The sequence below is a fragment of the Sturnus vulgaris genome, chromosome 24, assembly GCF_052056855.1.
Source record: "Sturnus vulgaris isolate bStuVul1 chromosome 24, bStuVul1.hap1, whole genome shotgun sequence".
NCBI classification, from domain to species: Eukaryota; Metazoa; Chordata; class Aves; order Passeriformes; family Sturnidae; genus Sturnus; species Sturnus vulgaris.
This window is the reverse complement of record NC_142266.1, coordinates 5,952,932-5,973,146: the sequence shown is the minus strand read 5'-3', so window position 1 is coordinate 5,973,146 and position 20,215 is coordinate 5,952,932. Positions and strand designations below refer to the sequence as shown.

Sequence of the window (20,215 nt, the reverse complement as noted above, 5' to 3'; positions counted from 1 at the left end):
AAATCAAAGCTTCAAACTTAGGTAGAAAAGGAGACAAAGTGTTATATAAAATTCTCTTTTCTTTTTTTTTTTTTTTTTCCAAAGGAGATATTTGTTAATAACGGTCCTGCTCACGGACTTACATCTTGCCAGCCTTATCTACAAGATTTACTACAGGAAAAATAAAGCACACGGTTCTTTTTCCAACATAAGCTTATAAATGGCAAGAGATCTCTCGGTGTTGCAGCAAAAGTGCCAAAAAAAGAGTTCTACTTGTTAGTCATTTAGCAGCAATGCTGCAGCAAAAGGAGCCACAACCAAGCCCTGAGTGTTTCCAGTTGTACATCACTGGCTCCTCTGCCAAATCCACCACAGCTGATACTGCAACATCCACTCCTCATGCTCCAGCTGCCCTCTGTGCCGAGGCTCTCAGACAGATTTAGCACCAAACATCCACAAAAATTGCCAAAATAGCAAAAAAACATATTCACTGACCTGGGCTGGTCTCGTGGATTCCCTCGAGGTTTCCAGCAGCTCCCCCTCCAGGATCACAGGTAAGAGCAAACCCCGATCACCAGGACCCGGCTGCTTGCTCCTCTCCTGGGGGGTTTCTTCCTGGGATTTTGGGGGAGCAGGGGCTCCTTGGTGTGCTCCGAGCTCAGCTGTTTGCTCGTGCTGTTTCTCCTCTCCAAGCTCCAGGACTGCAGAGGTTTGCTGTGCTTCTGTGGGTTCCTCTCTGATCATTAAATCATGGGGCATTTCCCGAGCCACAGTGGCTGTGCTGGACACATCCCTGGTGGTTTCCACCCTGGTGTCTTCCTGAGCCATCCTTGGAGGCACCAAGGAATCCTGACCATCCTTGATGCCACCTTTCAGCACCTCTGCAGCTTCCCCTTGCTCGGGGGGCACAGGGAACACCTGATCCTCTCCGGGGGTTTCTTTCCCAGGAATTCTTTTCTTTCCTTTTCCCCCCTTGTGCTTGGCTGTGTCTTGTGCCAACCCTGCAGCAGTCTCGATGCTGGATTCATGTTTTGGCTCTGGCACCCTGGAGACAAAGTGCTCCTCCTCACCCTTTTTCCTTGGAATTTCATGGGAAACCAGAGAAGGAAGGAGCTGCTTTTCTGCAGAAGGCTTCTCTGGCTGAGCTCTGTCTCCTGGAATGCTGCCCTGCTTTGCTTTCTTTTTCTTGCTTTTCTGTTTCTGGCTAGGTTTTAGCTCCGTTTCACTTGTTTTTTCCTGGTCAATGGGACCTTCTGTGTGAGAGATTTCTTTCTGCGTGTGTTTGACAGCTCTTTTCCCTGCCAGCTCATCTCCTGCAGGAACACCAACCCCAGGGGGTTCTCCAGGACCCATCCCTCCCTTCCCTGGGCTCACACTGACAGATTCCCTGGGGGCTGCTGGTGTCTCCTGGGCCACGCTGGCCACTCTCTCTCCTTGCCCAGAAGTCACCACTGCACCTTCTCCTCCTGCCACAACTCCCTCTGCACCTACAAACCCTCTCCTCTTCCTCCTCTCCTCACCATCCTCCTCCCTGTGAAGCACCTCCATGCCCAGGAGCAGCTGCTCCTTCTCCAAACCCAATCTCTCTATTTTCTCTGTCTCTCCATCCACTTTTTCCCTCCATTCCTTCCCCTGGGCTGCTCTCACTTGGGAGCTGCCTTTTGGGATCCCTTTTTCCACAGCCCCTGCCACCACTGTCTCTTCAGGGAGAGACTCTGTCCCCAACACTGAGGGGTGCCCTGGAGTCACCTCAGCCTTTGCCTGGGGATGATGAAGATGATGGTGTTCATCTCGGGGATGGACACCACCCTCTGAAGCTTCCTGGGGTTTTAATTTCCTTTCTGTGAGTGCTTTGGGGGATTTCTCAGTGGCACTCTGAGCTGTGTCACAGCTCACAGCTCCAGGCTGAGCTTTGGGCTCAGCCCCATCAGACCTGGCAGATCTGGCAGGGAGGATGACACCCTCCTCTTTTGGAGATAACTTTTCTATTTTTTCCTGCGAAAGTTGCATTTTTTCTACTTTGCCGACCTCAGAACCAACTTTCTCTTCGGACACTTGCACATCCCGAAGACCAGCAGCTAATTTTTGGCTGATCAATCCTTTCCCAACAGCTTCCTTCACAGTCAACCTTTTCCCACTGGGAGCATCAACAATTCCCCCAGCCCTGAGCTGGTTGGTGGCGATGACTTTGGCCATGGCTTCATCCAGCATCCCTTGCTCCACTGCTGCCCTCAGGGACAGCCTCTTGCTGACAGTGCCCTCCACCACCCCTCCAGCATCTGCCTGTGCCTGCAGCAGCCTCAGGGTGGGCAGGGGGTCCACCTTCCCCAGCCTCACTGCCTCAGCACAGGGCAGCCTGGTCCCTGTCACCTCATCCTTGATGGCCTGGAAGGGATGGACCTCCAGGTACCTCTGGCCGGATTCGATGTCGATTTTACATTTCTTCAGGAACTCTGAGTAGGGAACAATCATGCAGCTCTCGGGGTCTACAATTCCTTCTCTCATTTCTGAAGATGACAGGACCTTCTCCACCACCTGCTGGGGCACCAGACCCTCCTGCACTGCTTGACACAGCGCCAGTCTCTGGCCAGAAGCTGGATCAAGAATGCTTCCACTCTCAGCCTGGATTTCCTGCACTTTCCTCTGGAATTCTGGGCTAACGAGCCCCAGTGACACTGCCTGGGGCAAGGACAGCTTCTCCTTTGTGGCTGGATGGACAAAGTCCTGCAGGACCACACTTTCAGCTTTCCTGAGCTCCTTGCATAGGTCTGGACTGATCAAGCCGTGTTTCATGGCATTGTCCACCGAAAGCCTCATCCCAGACACGTGATGGATGATTCCTCCATCAGCAACCTGCTTGGTCAGGAGCTGCAAAGCTTTTTCCTTCTCCAGGAGCCCTCTCTCCACAGACTCTGCCACAGTCAAAGGCTGTTTGCTTTCAGGATCCACAATCCCACTGGTCTCAGCCTGTAAATTCATGAGCTTCTGCCTGGTCACCTCATCAGTGCCTTTCCCCCTGGAAGCCTTCTCCAGCTTGACCAGCTCTGCCTGACTCCTTGGCTCTATGAGGCCCAGAGTTGAAGCCAAAGTCACTGACACTTTTTTGCCCCTTTTCAAGTCCACAATCCCCCCAGTAACCACCTGCCCTTCCAAGATCCTCATGGCTGTCTCCTTGTCCAGAAGGCCAACAGCAGCAGCGTCCTTGATGGAGTAGACAAAGTTGTTGCCTGGGTCAAGGACACCGCTTATGGCTTTGTCAGACTCGAGGACCTTCTGGAGCAGCTTCTCATCCATCAGACCTTCTTCAATCACATCCTCAGTGGTCAAGGGCTCACACACCTGAGAGTCAAAGAAGCCACTGAACATTTTCATCCTCTCCATGAGTTTCACGGCTGTGTGGCCGGACACTGCTCCAGAGGTCACTGCCTCATCCAGCAGCAGCGTCCTGCCTGTCTGCTCATGGATGATGCCACCACTCTGGAGCTGCTTCAGGAGCTTTTCCAAAGTGTCCTCAGCTTCCTGCTCCTCGGGAGCTGCCAGGGATGGTTCCTCAATGTCCTCATCACCTAACTTCTCACTCCTCATCACTCCTTCCCACTCTCCTCCTTCTACTTCCAGCACGCTTCCCACTTCACTCTGCCTCTCTGCCTCTCCACCTGCAGGGAGCACAGCCTCCTCTCCTCCCAGCACACCATTTTCAACTGTTTCCTCCTTCAGCAAATAAACCTCTCTAACATCTTCTGCCTCTCCTTCAGGTTCCCTCACGCCCTGAGACCTCTCTGCCACCATTTCCAGTCCGTCTCTACTTTCTGGAACACCCATTGTTATGCAGATTTCACTTTTCACAGCCACTGCCCCACTTTCCAATGCCCTCTTCTGATATTCAGGACCTTCCACTCCATCTTCTGCAGGAGGCTTGGCCTCATCTTCTCCCTCAATCATCATTTCCTCTGTTTCTCTGATTAATCCACTATCAAGGTCACTGGGAGGTTCTGGTATCAATGATTTTCCTTGATGTTTATCTGTACTTGTAAAAGTGACCTGTTCTCTTCCAAATTCAGCATCAGTTGCTCTCCTGATGGTCTCCTGTTCAGTGCCAACCTGCTCTTCCATAGGCAGGAAATCCTCTGCATCCTCCAAGAGGAGACTTTCAGGTCCCACCACCACCTCCCCATTCTCCAAAGCAGTTCTGGGTGGTGGAATCTTCTCACTTTCACCTTTTGAAGGAGCAAATTGAAGCTCAAGCTGCTGCAAGGCCAAACCATTGCAAGGTTTGCTCTCAAGAGCTGTGTCTGCCTCTGCCTCCTCCAAGCCTTCCAACACTTGTGCACAGGCTCCATTTTCTTGGCTTGGGATGAGAGTTTTGGTGAGATTGTTCAGCTCTGCATCCACTAGGAGCACCTTGTGGCCGTCGTGGATGTTGATGTAGCTGTGGGTCATCAAGTGGAACATCAGCCTTTCATCATCACTCCTTGGGGGCTCCTGGTGACCTGTGGGGCTCCTTCCAGGGGAGCTCTGGCCATGCCTGCTCCTGCTTGGAGACCCAGCCAGCTCCACGCTGGCCATGCCATCAGGTAGGGCTGTTGATCTCAGCTTCTTCACCACCTCCCTCTCCAGGATGCCCTGCTCCACTGCCTCCTGCCAGGACACCACCTCTGTGGTTTCTGCTACAAAAACAGCCTGAAGGAGCTGCCTCTTGCTGAGAATCTCCTGGATCAACTCCGTGGAGAGGATGCCCTGTTCCAAAGCATCTGCTACAGGGATGATCTCCCCTGTCTCTGGCCACAGCAGCCCCATGAAGGACTGCAGGGATTCCAGGACCAGCAGTGCAATCTTTGGAGCCACCAAGCCCTTCTTTAGGGCTTCATCCATGGTCACCCTCTGTCCCGTGGCCGTGTCCATGATCCCACCTGTCTGGAGCTGCCGGATCAGAAGCCTGCAGGCCAAATCCTGATCCACCAAACCGTGCCTGACAGCCTCATCCACGCTCAGCCTGTGCCCTGTCCTGGGCTCCACAATGCCACCAGCACACAGGTGAGCTTCCAGCAACCTGATGCTCACCTGTCTGTCTATCAGCCCCTCCTGGATGGCACGGGAGATGCTGACCTCCCTGCCTGAGCTCAGGCTCACCATCCCACCCGCCAGCTGCCTGACTGGGAGCAGCCTCAGCCCCGTCTCTTGGTGGGTGATGCACCTCTCCAGGAGCTCAGCCAGGCTGATCTTCTCAGCAGTGTTGGGGTCAATCAAATCCTTGCCACCTTGCAGGTGGGACAGGAGCCTGGAGTGAAGCTGTGGGGGAAGGAGCTTTTCTTGCACTGCCGTGTCCACGCTGATTCTGCCCTGCTGGAATTTCAAGCCCCCAGTGACGAGCTCAGCCTCGAGAATCTTTAGCCCAAGGCTCTCAGTGATCCTCCCTTCTTCTATGGCAGCAACAACGGGGAGGAGCTGCCTCCCTTCACATCTGACTTCTTGCACCTGCTGGAGAGCATCCTTCAATTCCTGCAGCACCTGGAATGCCCTCAGGTCAATGAAGTTTCTTGCCAGAGCTTTCTCCAAGGAGAGTTTCTCACTGGTCTCTGGGACAACTAAGTCAGAGGTGATCACCTGGGCCTCCAGCAGGGCCAGGCCTGTGTCCTGATCTATGAGACCTCTCTGCATGGCACCAAAGACAGGGAATATTTCTACTGTGCCAAGATCGATCACTCCTGCCACGGCTTCGCTGCCCTGGAACAGAAAGAGAAGGAAAAGAATTAAATCGAAATCCAGCATTTCCAGCACTCATTGCATGAGTTTCAGGGAGGCCTCAGTTTAAAAAAAAAAAAAAAAAAAAAAAAAGAAATAAACTTAAAATCCCCAAACAGGCTAGAAAGTCCTAAAGTGTTTGAAGTCTAGTCCATCACCAGGGCAGCACCAAGATGCTTCCAAAATCCACCAGCAGTAATGCAGCAAAGCAGCAAGCACCAAAACTCAGAATCATTCCTAATGCTCCACAGAAAAGAGGGCAGGAGACCAACAAGCACAACAAAGCCCTTCAACAACTCCAGCTTTCAAAAGTGAAGACAACACAAATCCCACTGTGCACTCACGGGGAAGAAAAGCCCCCCCAAAAAAAACCTGCTTTGAGGTACAGAGGAACCTCTGCCAGCACAGCCTCCATGCTGATTCCTGCCATGCTGAAAATCCTGCACCTCCCAAGCAAATCCCAAGTGCCAGGATGGATTGGGGACAGCCCAGAGCCCCGTGCCATGGAGCAGCTCCCAGCCATGCACCAGGGCAGGAGCAGGAACAGCTCCCCAGGCAGGACCATGACCCTGCTCTGCCACTCCAGCACCTCCAAGCTGCTCCTCACACAGGGCCAGGGGACAAATGGAACAAGCTGGAGGTTCCAGCATGGGAACAGTCACAGACTGGGACCACTCCAACTACTGGGGTGTTTTTTGGAGGGGCTTTTCTTATTTTCCCACAGGGAGGGTAATAATTTAGGTGACAGTGTCTTTGTTCAAAGGCTCTTTGGACGTTTGGGTTTCTCCCAGTGCCACCAGTTGGCCCAAGCACTCCGAGATTTTTGTGGGGATAGCAAGGAGGGAATCAGGACTATGGAATGAATTCCTTTTGCATCCCAACACCCTGTTGTGGGGACAGGAGGAACCTCCTGGGACAACCTAAGCTCTCCACCACCATTGCCAGAGCCTGACGTGCATACTCAGAGATGAACAAGCCGTGGAAAGACAGAGAAGAGGGGAAAAAGGGGGCGAGGGACGGGGGGGGGGGGGAAAACAAAAGAGAAAGATAAAAAAAAGGAGATGGAATGGGAGGGAGGGGAGTAAAAGGCTTTTACTTACCGACTTGCAGGGTGTGCCTTGAGCAGTTAAAGACAGAGCCTTATGGAGCAGTTCAGCCGTATCACACACAGTGTAAAGCTTGGGGTTAGCGTCCAGCATGCGACTTTTGTTTTGCACAAAAAAAAAAAAAAAGAACCCCCCACACACACAGGTCCGTCCTCTTTCCCTTTTGTGGGTTTTGTTTGTTTAAATCCCAGGGGGGTTAGTTAAACTTGTAAGCAAGGATGTCAGTTAATCTCAAAAACAGTTGACATGAAACACAAACCATACAGGGACACATCATGCTCAATTTAAGCGCGTTCTGCTTTGCATTTTTTTTTTTTTTTTGTCTTTTGTCTTTTGTAACTTCTTTCTGACAGTTGGATGTTTCCAGCAAGCAAATGTTAAAAGAGTTCTTCATGCTCCCTCTACAGTGAAGCAATGGCTCGGCACCAGAGCTGCAGGGATGGTTTTGCAGACGGGGATTTAAGGTGAAGCCCCACTGTCATCTCTTGTTTTGCTGCCTGGGCTTCATCGAGTGTGTGAGTGAAAACTGTTCCAGCCCCAAAGCAGCCTCGTGCTGTACCAAACCAGCTTGACAAGCCCTGGAGAAGGTTTTTTTTTGCTCTAAAAATAATTTTCCTGACCAAAAGGGAAAGGAGAAAAGCATCCATTCCACAGGGAAGCTGCACCAAATCTGTGATGGCTCAACAAAATTACTTGTTCACCTTTCTGCTGCCAGCACAAGGGCTAGAGGGCTTGCAATAAAATAAATCATTTCCTGCTCTGAAACACCTGGAACGTGCTGTAAAGTCCAATTTTACATATTTAGGTGAAAGCTGGACAGGCAGATCTCAAAAAAAGCAGCTCTGCCTCCTTCTCCCCACGAGTGGCTTGGACAGGGCTTCACTCACAGACCCAAGAGCCAAAACCTGCATCTCACAGCCAGATGTGAGCGAGCTGTTGCTTCAGGGTACAGGGAGCCAGCAAGCAAACACACAAAAATATCCATTGACACATGAATATACACTTAGAGAACACGCACACGTAAATCTGTGAATGACAGCTCCTAACAGAGGCAATAAGGACGAGCTTCCAGCCCTCCCTACAAGGATGGGGCCTGGTGGATATGAGCAGGGAACAGGTCCTGAAGGTCTCCCCAGGTCAGCTGAGGGGTTGGATAATACCTTGCCTTCCACAGGGAAGAGTTTTTTGGTTCAGCCACCGCTGAAAAAAAAGAACCTTTGGCCAAACCCTGAGATCCCCAAGGCCACCTGAGTGTCACCTTCCTGCAGCCCCTGCCTGCAGGCAGCCTGTGGGATTGATCCCTTTGAGCTTATAACCCTCAGAGGACAGAGATTCCCTCAAGGGCACCATTTCCAGGGCAGAATTCCATCTGCTCACCAAGCACCAAATAGCCAAACCTTGCACAGAGGGCACAGCCCTGATGGCAACCAAAGGAAAACTCTCCCATGGAGCTGGAAGGCAGCAGGAAAACAGCTCCTGCTTGGCCTCCAGGGACCACCAGATGCTTTGGGTGACCATGAACAGGAGAGAAGAGAGGGCAACCACGTGCAAGTAAGGAGGCTGCGAGTGGCCAGTGGCCACGAGACACAACAAAATGAAACATTTTCATTTTCCACGCCCTGAGGAGTGCACAGGGCTGGGCAGGGAGCAGTACCTTGTGCTCTGTCTCCTGAGCCAGCTGGCTCTGCAGCTGCTGGAGCTGCTCCGTGGAGTTGCTGCAGAGAGCCTGGTAGGTTTCCTTCAGAGCACCAATCTGAGCAGAAATCTGATCCTTTTCTGGTTGGGAAAGTCTGCAAGGGGAAGGGGAAATCTCTCAGCTCCACAGAATTATCATGTCCTTCCAAGCACAGGAAAAGGCCAAACCCATGAGTCCAGCTCAGCTAAAACCTGCCAGGATAACTGAGCAAAGGCTGAGCTGCAAGGGAACAATCAAATCCCCAAATACCCGGGGCTGCATCTCAGCTAAAGAGGATGAACATTGTCCCACAGCATAAATGGGTTGCACTTTCACACTTTTCACTTTTCTGTCATTGCAGACAATAAAGAAGACAACTGTTGTGTGCAGCTCATTGTTTTTAACTGGAGTCAGGCCCCGGATCCAGCTCTAAGGAATCTCATCTCCAGCCCCTGATCTCTCCCTGGGTCACACTCACTTGTGGCTGTGTTTTGCCAGGAAGATTTGGGAAGTTTTGATGGCCTCAGAGACCTGCTCCTTCTTTGCAGTCAGCTCCTCATTCAGGGCCTGGAAAAAATTATAAAAAAGAAAGAAAGCATCTTAATGCAGCTGTGAAAAAAAAAGAGCAGAAGTTAAAGCTCAGGGTGTGGCATCACTCCTGCTTTACCTGCTGCTCTGAGATGGATTTCTCAATGTCTCCCAGCTCTCTGCTCCCTGCTGCAGCTGTCCTGCCCTGCACACTCTGCTTCAAGCCCAGAGCCCAGCCCAGCAGCTCCTTCACCTTGTCCACGTGCTCCTGCTTTTCCTCCTCCACCACTTTCTGCAAACACAGCAGGAAGGAGGAAGACAACCAAACGTCAACAGGGCACCTCCAGAGTGACAGCAACGCCCAGGAGGTGCCCTCAGCACCCTCAGGGATGGAAGGGGAGGCGGGCACAGAGGCCAGGGGTGTCCCAAGCCCTCACCTCCTCCTCCTCCAGCCGCCGCAGAGCGTCGCTGATGTATTTCACGTGCTGGGTGGTCAGTGTCACCAGGGCTGTGTAGCGAGTCCTCAAATCCATGAACTGCCAGGGGACAGAGGAGGGGGGGGGAGAAAAAAAAAAAACACGGGGAGAAGAGGCTGCATCACTCCTGCTGGCACATCCAAGTGTCACCCTTCACAGTGCATGACACGGATGTGGCACCTGTGGCTTGGGAACCCCCCAAGGGGCACCTGGCACACCCGGGGTGGCACCAATGGAATGCAGCAGGTCTGCTGGGGAGGGTGGTGGCCACACAAGGCATGCTGCACGACACTGGAGAGAGGGGACACTCCGGCCACGGACACTGGGGCGGATGCTCAACTCTTACAGAGAGTCACTGGGATCTTTAATATCCACACAGAGCAGACAGGACCTCGGGGCCCTAAAAGGTTCTCATCCCAAAGATGCACACACAGCAACACTGCATGGTGCTCTGGTTATTTACCTCACAAGGCTGAAGGGCTGAGCCGACCCTGCTGGATTTGACCCAGGGGTTCCCAGGAGTCAAGGTATGGCATACCTGGTGCTTAGGGCACTAAGCCATCCTCTCTGGCTATTGGAAAAAACAGCGAGGGTGGAAACTTTATTTATACAAGAGAGTTCAGCAGAAAGGAGCTCATTTCACAGAGGCTGCTGGGTGGTTTTGCTGGGCGTGGAAGAACACCTCCCCCCCCAAAAAAAATGTCCCCCTGCTGAGGTGAGGTGGGCTCCTACCTCCTGGGTGATGGCATCTGAGGAGGAGAGCATCCTTCTGCGCTTCATGGGGGACTTCTGCTGCGACTCCACAAAGGCCCTGTAGGTCATCAGCTGCAGCTCATAGTCCTGCAAAGGTGGGGAGATGTGGAGCTTGTGAGATCTCTGCAAATTCTGCCAGGGCTGCTCCTGCCCAGCCCACCCTACCCAGGTGCAAGGGTGGGGGATCTTTACCTTGACAGCAGCAGAGTATTGCTGGGAGAATTTCTGACACTGGTCCAGCTTGGCTTGGTTTTTCTCAATTTCTGCAGCCAAAGCCTTCAAGGAAATTCAAAGCAAAAATGGTTGTCAGAACGGGTTGGCTGAGCTGTTCCCCAGAGAAGCTGTGGATGCCCCAACCCTGGAAGTGCTCAAGGCCGGGTTTTACAGGGCTTGGGGGAACCTGTGATAGTGGAAATTGTCCCTGCCCATGGCAGGAGGACGGAAACAAGATGATCTTGGAGATCCCTTCCAACCTAACCCTTCTGGGATTCTATGACAGGGATGAGAGCAGAATTCTGGTTCACCTCCCTGCACTTTTGGGTAAAATCTTTACACTCTCCAATTTTTCACGCAAGACCTCATCTGCACCTCGAGTCAAGCAGAGTTCCTCCATTTCCCAGACACCCAGCTCAGGCCTGCAGCCTTTTCCCTGCTGCTTTTCACATTTCCAAGCTCAGAGACGAGAAGAAGTGACACGGTCACGGCAGCAAGGAGACATCACGAGGTCGTGCCTCACCGTTTGCTGGCTGAGCTGCTCTGACAGCACCCTGCTGTCCTCAGCCTGGCCAGGCTTCATCAGCTCCTGCTGGGCTGTGATCTCCTCAATCCACTGGATCAGGGCACTGTGGCACTGCCTGTAATCACTCAGCACCTCCTGGATGCTCTCCAGCTCTGTGTGACTGAGAAAAAAAGCACCACAGGTAAGAGGAGAGGGTGAAACATCACCACCAGGGAGAATCTGCCCCAGAGCAGAAGCAGGAGCATCCTGCAGGCCCTGCCTTTGTCAGCAGGACTGCAGCAGGATGGGCAGGGCTGGGGCAGCAGCAGCTCCCACATCAGGCTGTGACCTTGCACAGACACCACAGCCTGCCTGCTCCTCACCCTGAGGCCACACACGCCTCACATGGTGCCTCTAAGTGACACTGGCCAGCACACAGCTGGGGCCACCACAGCCTGCAGCTCACCCAGCAGCTCCAGGGCAAAGCAGATCACAAACCACATCCCCCCAAACTGAGGGGACAAACAGCCCAGCTCTCCCTGGGGAACCAAGAGCTGTCCCAGGCGTGGTGGGGTGTGGGAGAACCCCAGCCAGAAAAACTTCAGCAGCAGCACCAAGCCTGAGGCAAGCTGTGAGCTGAAGTCAATGTGGGAGGGGAGGCAGAGGTGTCTCACCGGGTCTCGATCTGGGTGCAGACTCGCTGCCAGCGGTCCCACAGCTGGCTGCCCTTCTCCTGGAAACGCTCCAGGTCGATGCTGCGCTCCTGCCTCAGCCTGAACAGCTGCTCCCCAACCTCCTTGGCCTTCGCCATCTCCTCCTCCAGCGTGGAGAACACGGAGCCCTTGTCCTTCACCTCCCCGAGCCATTGCTGCAAAAGGAGACAGAGCTGGGTCAGTGCTGCTGAAAGCAGAAGGGACCAAGTGATGTCCTTCCAGCCAGGTGACAAAGCTGGGAAATCAATGGGTTTGTTTTCCTGCTCTCCTTAACCTGCAAAGGAGGTTATAGGAGGTGCAGGATGAAGGGGAACATGCTCCCAGGTCAGATTGGTTCAGGCCCACCTCTCCTACAGCAGCACACAGAGCACAAGCCACAGCACCTCCTCTACACACAAATCAATCAGGGCTCTCACATCAGCAGCACAAAACCCTCCCAAATGTACTAAGGCAAGAAAAACGTCCCACAGCCCAAATTCAGCAGAAAAAAAGGGAAGGATGCTGCTTGACAAGCCAACAGCACCAACCTGCAGTGCTGTCCTGTGAGTCTGAATGGCTGCCAGGTCAGCAGGAACAGCCTCCTCCTGGCTCAGCTTCACCTCATAGCCCTTGACCAGCGACTCTGCTCCTTGGGTGTTGCGGATAATGACATCAACCGTCTTCAACCTGGCAAATCAAACAGAGGCAGCCCCATGACATCCCAGACGGGGCAGAGATCTGGAGTGCTGCAGGGGGACGGGCTCAGTCACATCCAGCACAAGGAGGATGGATGGAGGGACACTGGAGGCACAGAATAAGGCCTTTAGTGAGGTGGGAACACCCAGAAGGGTATTTGGGAACAGAAGCACATCCCAACTCACTTCTCCAGGTAGATGGAAGACAGCCCATGAGTCTGCTCCATCTTGTTCACCACCAAGTCCAGCTCTGAGCGCAGGTGGGGCGTGCTGGGCCCTGCAGGAGCTTTGTCCAAGAAGCTGTAGCACCTCTCAGACACAACCCGGAGCTCTGCCTGCAGCTGCTGCAGATCCTCCTGCGTGCGCTGCACAGGGAGGGAGGGAGAGAGGGAGACAACGTGAAAGGAGAGCCCAGCCAGGCAGGGAAAAGGCAAGATAGGAAACGAAGCAGGGAGCCCACCCGCTGAGCTCTCCTGCTGCCCTTCCTTGCAGCCAGACTCCCTCCAACCCCACACCCTTCACCCACGCAGAGGAGCTGCAGGTAATTTTGGAAGTGAGTCCACGTCCTCCCTGCCCTGCCCGGCTCCCAGCAGCAGGCCTGACCTCCTGCTCTGCAATGCGGATGGCGTTCTCCTGGATGGTGTCACCGTCTGCTCGGGCGCTGCTCGGGGACTGGACACGGCTCACCACCCTGTGCTCACACTCCTCCAGCCGCAGGCGGATGTTCTTCAGCTCTGACAGGAACGTCCTGGCGACGGTCTCATCCTTGTCCTCTGCAAGGCACAGACACACAGAGCAGCAGCTCAAGCACCACTGGCCAAGATCTGCCCCGAGCAGGACCTGGTGGAATCCCCAGAGCTGAGCACCGGCACCGGGAGCTCTGCTCAGATGGAAAACACGTTAATTAAATCATCATCGATTCTGGAAATGAGTCCAGCCACAGGGAACCTCGCTGGAGTCCTAGTGGGACTCACAGTGTCACAAGTGCCACCACCACGTGCATTTTCCCACAGACCAAATGCAGGAAGAGCTCCTTGCTTGGAATGCATCCCTGCTGCCAACTCGAACAGGACTCAGCAGCTCAGCTGAAGCTGCAAAGCCAAGGCCTCTCTGCAGGAATACTGCTGGATAAAAGCCCAACACTTGGATGGACAGATGGAGAAATAAGGAGGGCAGCTGCTCACACCATCAACCAGCTAGCTCAGGAAAAGAAGAACACGAGCCCATCCCATAAATCCTTTGTTTATGAGTTCCCACAGCTCCTGGATAAAGCATCAGGCCCCTTTGAAGCTCACCGTTCTCCATGGACTCCAGCAGCTGCCGGATGTGTTCCTTGGAAGATTCCACTTCCTCCTCCAGGCGCAGCCGGTCCGACACGGAGAAGAGCTCCGAGTCACGGCTGTCCTGCAGGAAATCCTCGTAGTGAGCCTGGAGACTCTTCAGGGCTTGCTGACACTCCCCTTGAGCCAAGGATCTGAGCTGTGAGAGGGAAAAGAGGCACATCCAGACGTCAGGAATGACTTCCTGCACACCTTCATTTGCCCAAGGAAAATTCCGAGGGGGGAAAGGTAAATCCTCCGTATCAGACCCAGCCGTGCTCACTCCCTAATGAAACGCTCAACCCACAATCTCTCAGCAGCAGCAAACTCCCGATGCTCTTTTAATTGGGAAAAGCTGGCATCCTGTTGTACAGCACCCCCAAACTCAGGTTTTCAAGGTGTAAATTGTTTCTTCACCCCTGCCGTTCCCTGCAGATGTAAACTGTGACCCTTCCCAAGGTGTGCACTGTCCTAGCTACGAAGATCCTCGAGTTCCCCAATCTTGCACTCTCTGGTTTTCCCTTCTCCTTGGTCACACAGAGAGCAGCAGAACCCCAGAAGCAGGCAGGGAAGTTCCTCTGTACCTTTTCCATGCTGAAGCTCTGCACCAGGGCAATGTCCTTGCGCAGGTAGTTCCAGGAGATAAGGCTCTTCGTGTTCATGTGCAGCTGGTGCCACAGAGCCATCACTTTCTGGTACAGCTGCTCCACCCTGCAAGGGGAAGGAGCAGGGATCCATCAGCCCTGGATCTTGCCAGCAAACCCAGCCCTGACCCCGTTAATCCTCCAGCCATCAGTGCCAGGCAGCAGCCCAGTGATCAATCCAGTGATCCCAGTCTGGGAGTGATGCTCCTGCTGCTCAGTGCCAGATCCCTCAGGGGATCCCTCCTCCCAAATTGTCATCTTTTCGTTTTGCAAGCTGCTGCAATGGAGTTTGCAGCTGCAGAACCACGAGGGATTCCCTTCCTCACCACAAACCACTTTCATACCTCCAACCCTACATTTTTCCCCTCCCATGGCACCATCCCATCTCTCTGTGACTGCCACCAAGTTACCTGTTGGCCATCTCGATGGCCTCTTTGTTGGGTGGGGGGATCAAGAAGCAGACAGAAGGCACCATGGCCTCGTTCCCCGTGGGGCTGATCACCTTCCACTTGGTCCTCTGGGAATTGTCCTCCAGGACACACTCATCATTCCTGCAGATGGTGATCTGCAATGCCAGCAGCCCATCAGAAACCAGCAGCAGGGCCCTGCACGCCTGTCCCTGCTGCCAGCCCCTCTCCTGGGGGTGAGCCAGCTCCCAAAAATACACAGATGGAAATGTTTTAATCCAGCAACAGCCTGGAGTGGTGCCAAGCTCGTGCAGGGAGAGGAAGGGACAAGGAAGTTACAGGGAGCTGGCTGCCACCCACGTGCTTGTTTGATGAAGCCTGTCCTCTTTGGAAGGGGAAAGGACTCCAGCTCCTGCCCAGAATAAATCTGAGACATGGAAATCTGCTCCAGGAAAAACATCCCTGCTGTTTCCCTCCCTCCTGTCTTCCCACTCAGCTCCTGCTTCCCATTGACAGATCCTGGAGCACTCATCCTAAACCATCATGAGTGTCACTCCCTTGTCCCTGCCTTCCCTCTCCAAGAGCCACCAACCCCCTCTGGGTGTCACTCCCCTTCCCTTGTCCCCCCTTTCCAAGTGCCACCAACCCCTCAGGGTGTCACTCCTTTGTCCCTTCCTTCCCTTTCCAAGTGCCACCAACCCCCTCTGGGTGTCACTCCCCTTCCCTTGTCCCTTCCTTCCCTTTCCAAGTGCCACCAACCCCTCAGGGTGTCACTCCCTTGTCCCCGCCTTCCCTCTCCGAGTGCCACCACCACGCCCAGCCCTCACCTCGATCTGCCTGTAGTCACACACAGCCTTGATGGGGATGGTGCCCTTCAGGGCGTGCTCTGGGTTCCTGGGCCGGAGCTGGACGATGGTTTTGGACCGTCCCACCAGGCTGGCCACCGAGCTCTTGGACTGGATCAGCTGCTCCTTCTCGTCCTGGCAGGGACAAGGAGGATGGGTTGCTCGAGGATGCTGAGGGGAGATGTCTCCTGGGCATCCCCACCCCCCCAGTGCTGGCCTGCAAGGGCTGAGCAAACACGTCAGGAGGATCCTGCTGCCCTGGCAGGATGGGAAAAGGGCTCAGGAGATGGGATGGGATTCCCTGCTACTCCCAGAGCCCTGCAAAGCCACATGCACACACCTCTGGCTCTCTGGCTGGCAGGACGAGAAAATGTTTTCTTTCAAAAGGGCAGAAAAAAAAATAAAAATAAAAGAGAACACAACATCCACCAAAACAAAGTCTCAGGAGCTGTGAGGGGCCAATGAGAGCAGGACAATGTCCAGCCCAAAGCTGGGGATGTTTACCTGCCTGGAGGAGAGCCCAGGGAAGCATGCTCCCTTCTCTAAAGCAAAGGATGAAGGGGTGTTTAAACCAAGGGCTGGAATGGGAGATGATGAATTATGGGGATAAAAACATTTCAGGAGAAAGGGTGCAGCAATCATACAGGCCTCAGGTTCTGGGGAGAAATCTGCCAGCTGGAGGTCACTGATCCCTACAAATCCCTGCTGGGTTTGGTGATGGGACCAACCCGGGGGGAATGGTGGCAAAGCTCCCCTGGAAAAGCCTCTGGCACCACTGGAGATGTGTGCAGGTCACAACACTGGCAGCTCGTGTGGTTAGTGACAGCTCAGCCCGTGCTGGCTGTGGCAAAGGTTTCCAAAAAATAAAAAAAGGGATCCCAGGAAAAAAAAAAAAAAAAGGTTCTCCCTCATGCTCGGTACTCTGGGGTTGGTTAGTGTGCTACGACAGTGGAGGAGAATTTAATGGTTAAAAAAAATAAATAAATAAAAAGAAAATAAAAAGAAAAGAATAAATGATTAAATAAACTACCTGTGCCTGTCCCAGGGAGCATGATTGGAAGAAATACAACTTTAACTTATTAGGTAAGAAAGAGTAATATAGCTGAGCTCAGGGCAGTGCCCCAGCCCTGGGTTTGTGGCCAGTCCTCTCTGGCTGCCCAGAACAGCCTCTCCCACCCCAGGTGACACCTGCCGGACTCCTGATGTTCCAGGGCTCCCAAACACACACCCCAGGAGCCAGGCTGGCTGTCCCTGTCCTGGCAGCACCAGAGACAGGCCAGGACAATCCCAAGATTGTGACAGAGAGGATGGGAGAGCCCCCCAGGCCTCCAGGAGAGAAGGCAGTGCTGATGCAGCCATCACCCCCAGTAAGGGCACCCCAGTGCCACTGGGGACACCCTGCTGTGCACTCAGTGTCACCTCCTGCCACCACAGCCCAAATCCTCCCCTGACCCTGGTGTCAAACGCCAGCTGATGTTTTGCTCCTTGGGGGTTGTTTTTTGGTTGTTTTGTTTTTTTTTTTTCAGGCCAAATCATGACAGAGTCATGGCCTGGGCTCTGCTCAGCTAAGCCAGGCCACGTGTTCAGAGATCAGCCCCTGGCACAGCCAGGCTGCCCTGGCTCTCCCCCATCCAGCAGGATGGATTAACACAGGATTTGGGCTGGATAAAGAGCAGGCATTGCTCCACCAGCCCCAGAGCAGAAGCAGGAGCATCCTGCAGGCCCTGCCTTTGTCAGCAGGACTGCAGCAGGATGGGCAGGGCCGGGGCAGCAGCAGCTCCCACATCAGGCTGTGACCTTGCACAGACACCACAGCCTGCCTGCTCCTCACCCTCAGGCCACACACGCCTCACACGGTGCCTCTAAGTGACACTGGCCAGCACACAGCTGGGGCCACCACAGCCTGCAGCTCACCCAGCAGCTCCAGGGCAAAGCAGATCACAAACCACATCCCCCCAAACTGAGGGGACAAACAGCCCAGCTCTCCCTGGGGAACCAAGAGCTGTCCCAGGCAGTGCTGCTGGACCAGAGCAGCGTGGTGGGCTGTGGGAGAACCCACCATGGAGTCCTGCAGCAGATCCTCCAGCCGGGTCAGGCTCGTGTTGTGGTCACAGGAATATTTCCTTTTGATGGAGTCCTGCAGGTTCCGCAGGTACGCCTCCGACTCCCGGGCGTCACTGAAGAACTGTGAAGGCAAAAAAGGGGTCACAGGAACCCGGACAAGTCCCCTGAGCAGGCTGAAGGCAGGCAAGGAGCACCCCAAAGGCTCAGCCAGCAGCTCCTGAAGCTGCTCTGGCTTTAGGGCTGCAAGGGCAGGATCATCCCATGTGGATGCCCAGAACTCCAGGGAAGCTGATCCCTTTTTTTCCCCCCTAGCAATGCCCAGGGAGCAGCTAATACATCCCAGAGAAATCCCAAATCCCTCCTTCCCTCTCCATCAAGGATAGCAGCAGTGTGAGGAGCTCATGGAATGGGATTCAGTTTGGGAATTTGGTCCCAAATACCTGGAAATAGGCAGCGTTCTCCTTCACGTGCTGCTCCACGCACAGGCAGAGCTGCTTGATCCACTGCCACTGGGTGTGCACAGCAGCACTGTAGGCCTGGAAAACACGGAAAAGGGCACTGGAAAAGGGGAATTCACAGCCAGGAGGGGCACAGGAGCTGGAGGGAGGGACAGAAATGACCAAAATCTGGCTGGAGCCAGGAGGGTTTGGACACAGGAGATGGCACACCCTGTCTCAGTGTCCCCATGGCTCACACACCCACGATGCCAGAGGCAGGAACAATTTTGCTTTTACCCCATGGAAAAGGCTCCCACAGCCCTTTGCTTCACCACCACAGCGTCCCTGGAAGCCTGGATGACTCCAGAGCAGCCAAGGCCATTCCCTGCATCACCTCACTGCAGGAAAGGCTCGTGCTCTGTGTGCTCCTGTCTTAATTTGAGGCGGGGATTATTTGGGAATGGCCACTCGCCCAAATTAAAAAGCTCCACTGCTGCACTGATCTCCTGCCACCATAAAACACTTAATGAGGCACTGTGGGGTGAGGCAGCAGTTCTCCCAATTCCAGCTGAGGTGATTTGATCCTGGGGAACCCCACAGGTTCCTGCTCACCTCCACGGTCTGCTTGGCTGGGTGGTTCTCCAGGGACAGCAGCTCAGCTGTGTCCTGCAGGGAACGGAAGATGTCCTGCTTCTCCTCCAGCTCTGCTGTCAGCTCCTGCACGAGGGACACAGGAAAAGTCCAAACCTCAGCTCTGGCATCTCACTCAGACCATGTGTCCAACTAGCACAGTGTGGAAGTTGTGAAGGAAGTGCCAGCAGATCCCAGGGAATCCAGCCCCATTCCCAACAGGAATCTGCCTCCTGTGTGCCAAACAGGACTGGAAATCTGCCCAGGGACCTTTTCAGCTCCACACACTGTGATTGTGGAAAGATGGGGATTTATTTATACTGCTTTCAAGAGGAATTAATTTTCCTCTTTGGCTCAGACTTACCCCCCTCGCCCCCACTAGTTCAAGATGCCTTAAGCTCCAAAATAATGCTAAAAATACATCTTTTGATGCCTTTTTGATTGCAATTCAATTGAACACACACTTCCATTTCACTTTCTGCTCTGGGGAGAGCTTCCATCAGCTCTGCTCAGGAGCAACAAGCTCGGTGAGCTGGGAGGGAGCATCCAGGAATTGGGGTCTGTTGGGAGCTGAGGGCTCCACAGTGGATCAAAAGCAGCACCTGCCCTCCCTGCACTCACAGAGAAGTAATTCTTCTTGGCTGCAATGTTGGGGTTGTTGTCACTCCAGTCAAAGGCCAGTTCCTCCTCCTCCTTCTCATTCAGCCAGATCAGCTCAGCAGTGGCTCGGGACACAAATCCATGCAAGCTCTGGAGGTGCCTCAGCCTGAAGCTCGAGGTTTCCTGGGCACAAAGAATTATTTATTATTATTATTATTATTTATTATTTCTCCTCCCTGCTCTGTAGAGGAGAGGTTTTTTCCCCTCTCCCCAGCCCTGGAGGCTCCCTGGGCAGTGCTCACCATCAGTTTGCAGTACTGAGTCTCCAGCTTGCCCAGCGTCTCCGTGTAGCTGGCACGGAAATTGGGAGACATTTTACCCTGAGGGATGAGAAAAGCTCCTGTTAGCCACCACAGCATCACCCAGAACCCCATCCCCAAATCTCTCTGTGTGAGGAAGGGGAGGTGGAGAGGATGGCTCAGGGCAGCACTGCAGCAACTCAGAAACTCCATCCTTAAAAATCACCTCTGTCCCAGGAATGTGACCCACAGGAGCTGATCCCAGCCCCTTTGTGGGGCCATGAACTGTGTCCCCCACCATACCTCATACATCCTGGCCTCCTTCACACTGGCTCCCAGGTCCTCCACGCTGCCATGGATGTGCCTCTGGGTGTCCAGCTGGGATTCCACGCTCGGCAGGTCAGTGCCCCACTCTGCCCGCTCCAGCCTCATCTGAAACCAAGAGGCTCAGTCAGCACTGCTCATTCTGCTCTCAAAAGGACACCAGGAATCCTCCCAGGCCACCCCAGAGGGAACAAACACCTCCCAGCCTTGGTAGAACATCCTAAGCCATGGAATATTTCTGGGACAGCCTACACAAGCTTCCCACCCACGTAACACCAAGTG

General features: G+C 53.8%; 1 protein-coding gene across 18 annotated transcripts in view; it reads right to left on the bottom strand.

Moving 5' to 3' along the window:
• The window catches only part of MACF1 (microtubule actin crosslinking factor 1), a 137,695-nt gene that overhangs the window by 71,128 nt on the left and 46,352 nt on the right, over nt 1-20,215 (bottom strand). For 13 of the 18 annotated variants that reach the window (XM_088178165.1, XM_088178158.1, XM_088178161.1 and 10 more), the window contains 22 exons: nt 19,913-20,041; nt 19,613-19,690; nt 19,332-19,493; nt 18,693-18,797; nt 18,084-18,179; nt 17,639-17,764; nt 15,562-15,714; nt 14,738-14,892; nt 14,268-14,394; nt 13,660-13,843; nt 12,968-13,137; nt 12,551-12,729; nt 12,218-12,356; nt 11,652-11,845; nt 10,996-11,158; nt 10,452-10,535; nt 10,239-10,346; nt 9,468-9,566; nt 9,170-9,322; nt 8,981-9,069; nt 8,482-8,617; nt 475-5,703 (listed from right to left, as the gene is read on the bottom strand). In XM_088178165.1, the coding sequence (XP_088034291.1) occupies nt 475-5,703; nt 8,482-8,617; nt 8,981-9,069; nt 9,170-9,322; nt 9,468-9,566; nt 10,239-10,346; nt 10,452-10,535; nt 10,996-11,158; nt 11,652-11,845; nt 12,218-12,356; nt 12,551-12,729; nt 12,968-13,137; nt 13,660-13,843; nt 14,268-14,394; nt 14,738-14,892; nt 15,562-15,714; nt 17,639-17,764; nt 18,084-18,179; nt 18,693-18,797; nt 19,332-19,493; nt 19,613-19,690; nt 19,913-20,041 (8,058 nt within the window). Of the gene's footprint in view, nt 1-474; nt 5,704-8,481; nt 8,618-8,980; nt 9,070-9,169; nt 9,323-9,467; nt 9,567-9,969; nt 10,078-10,238; nt 10,347-10,451; nt 10,536-10,995; nt 11,159-11,651; nt 11,846-12,217; nt 12,357-12,550; nt 12,730-12,967; nt 13,138-13,659; nt 13,844-14,267; nt 14,395-14,737; nt 14,893-15,561; nt 15,715-17,638; nt 17,765-18,083; nt 18,180-18,692; nt 18,798-19,331; nt 19,494-19,612; nt 19,691-19,912; nt 20,042-20,215 lie in introns of those variants that run through there. The other 5 variants (XM_088178164.1, XM_088178166.1, XM_088178167.1 and 2 more) reach the window with 2 other exon arrangements.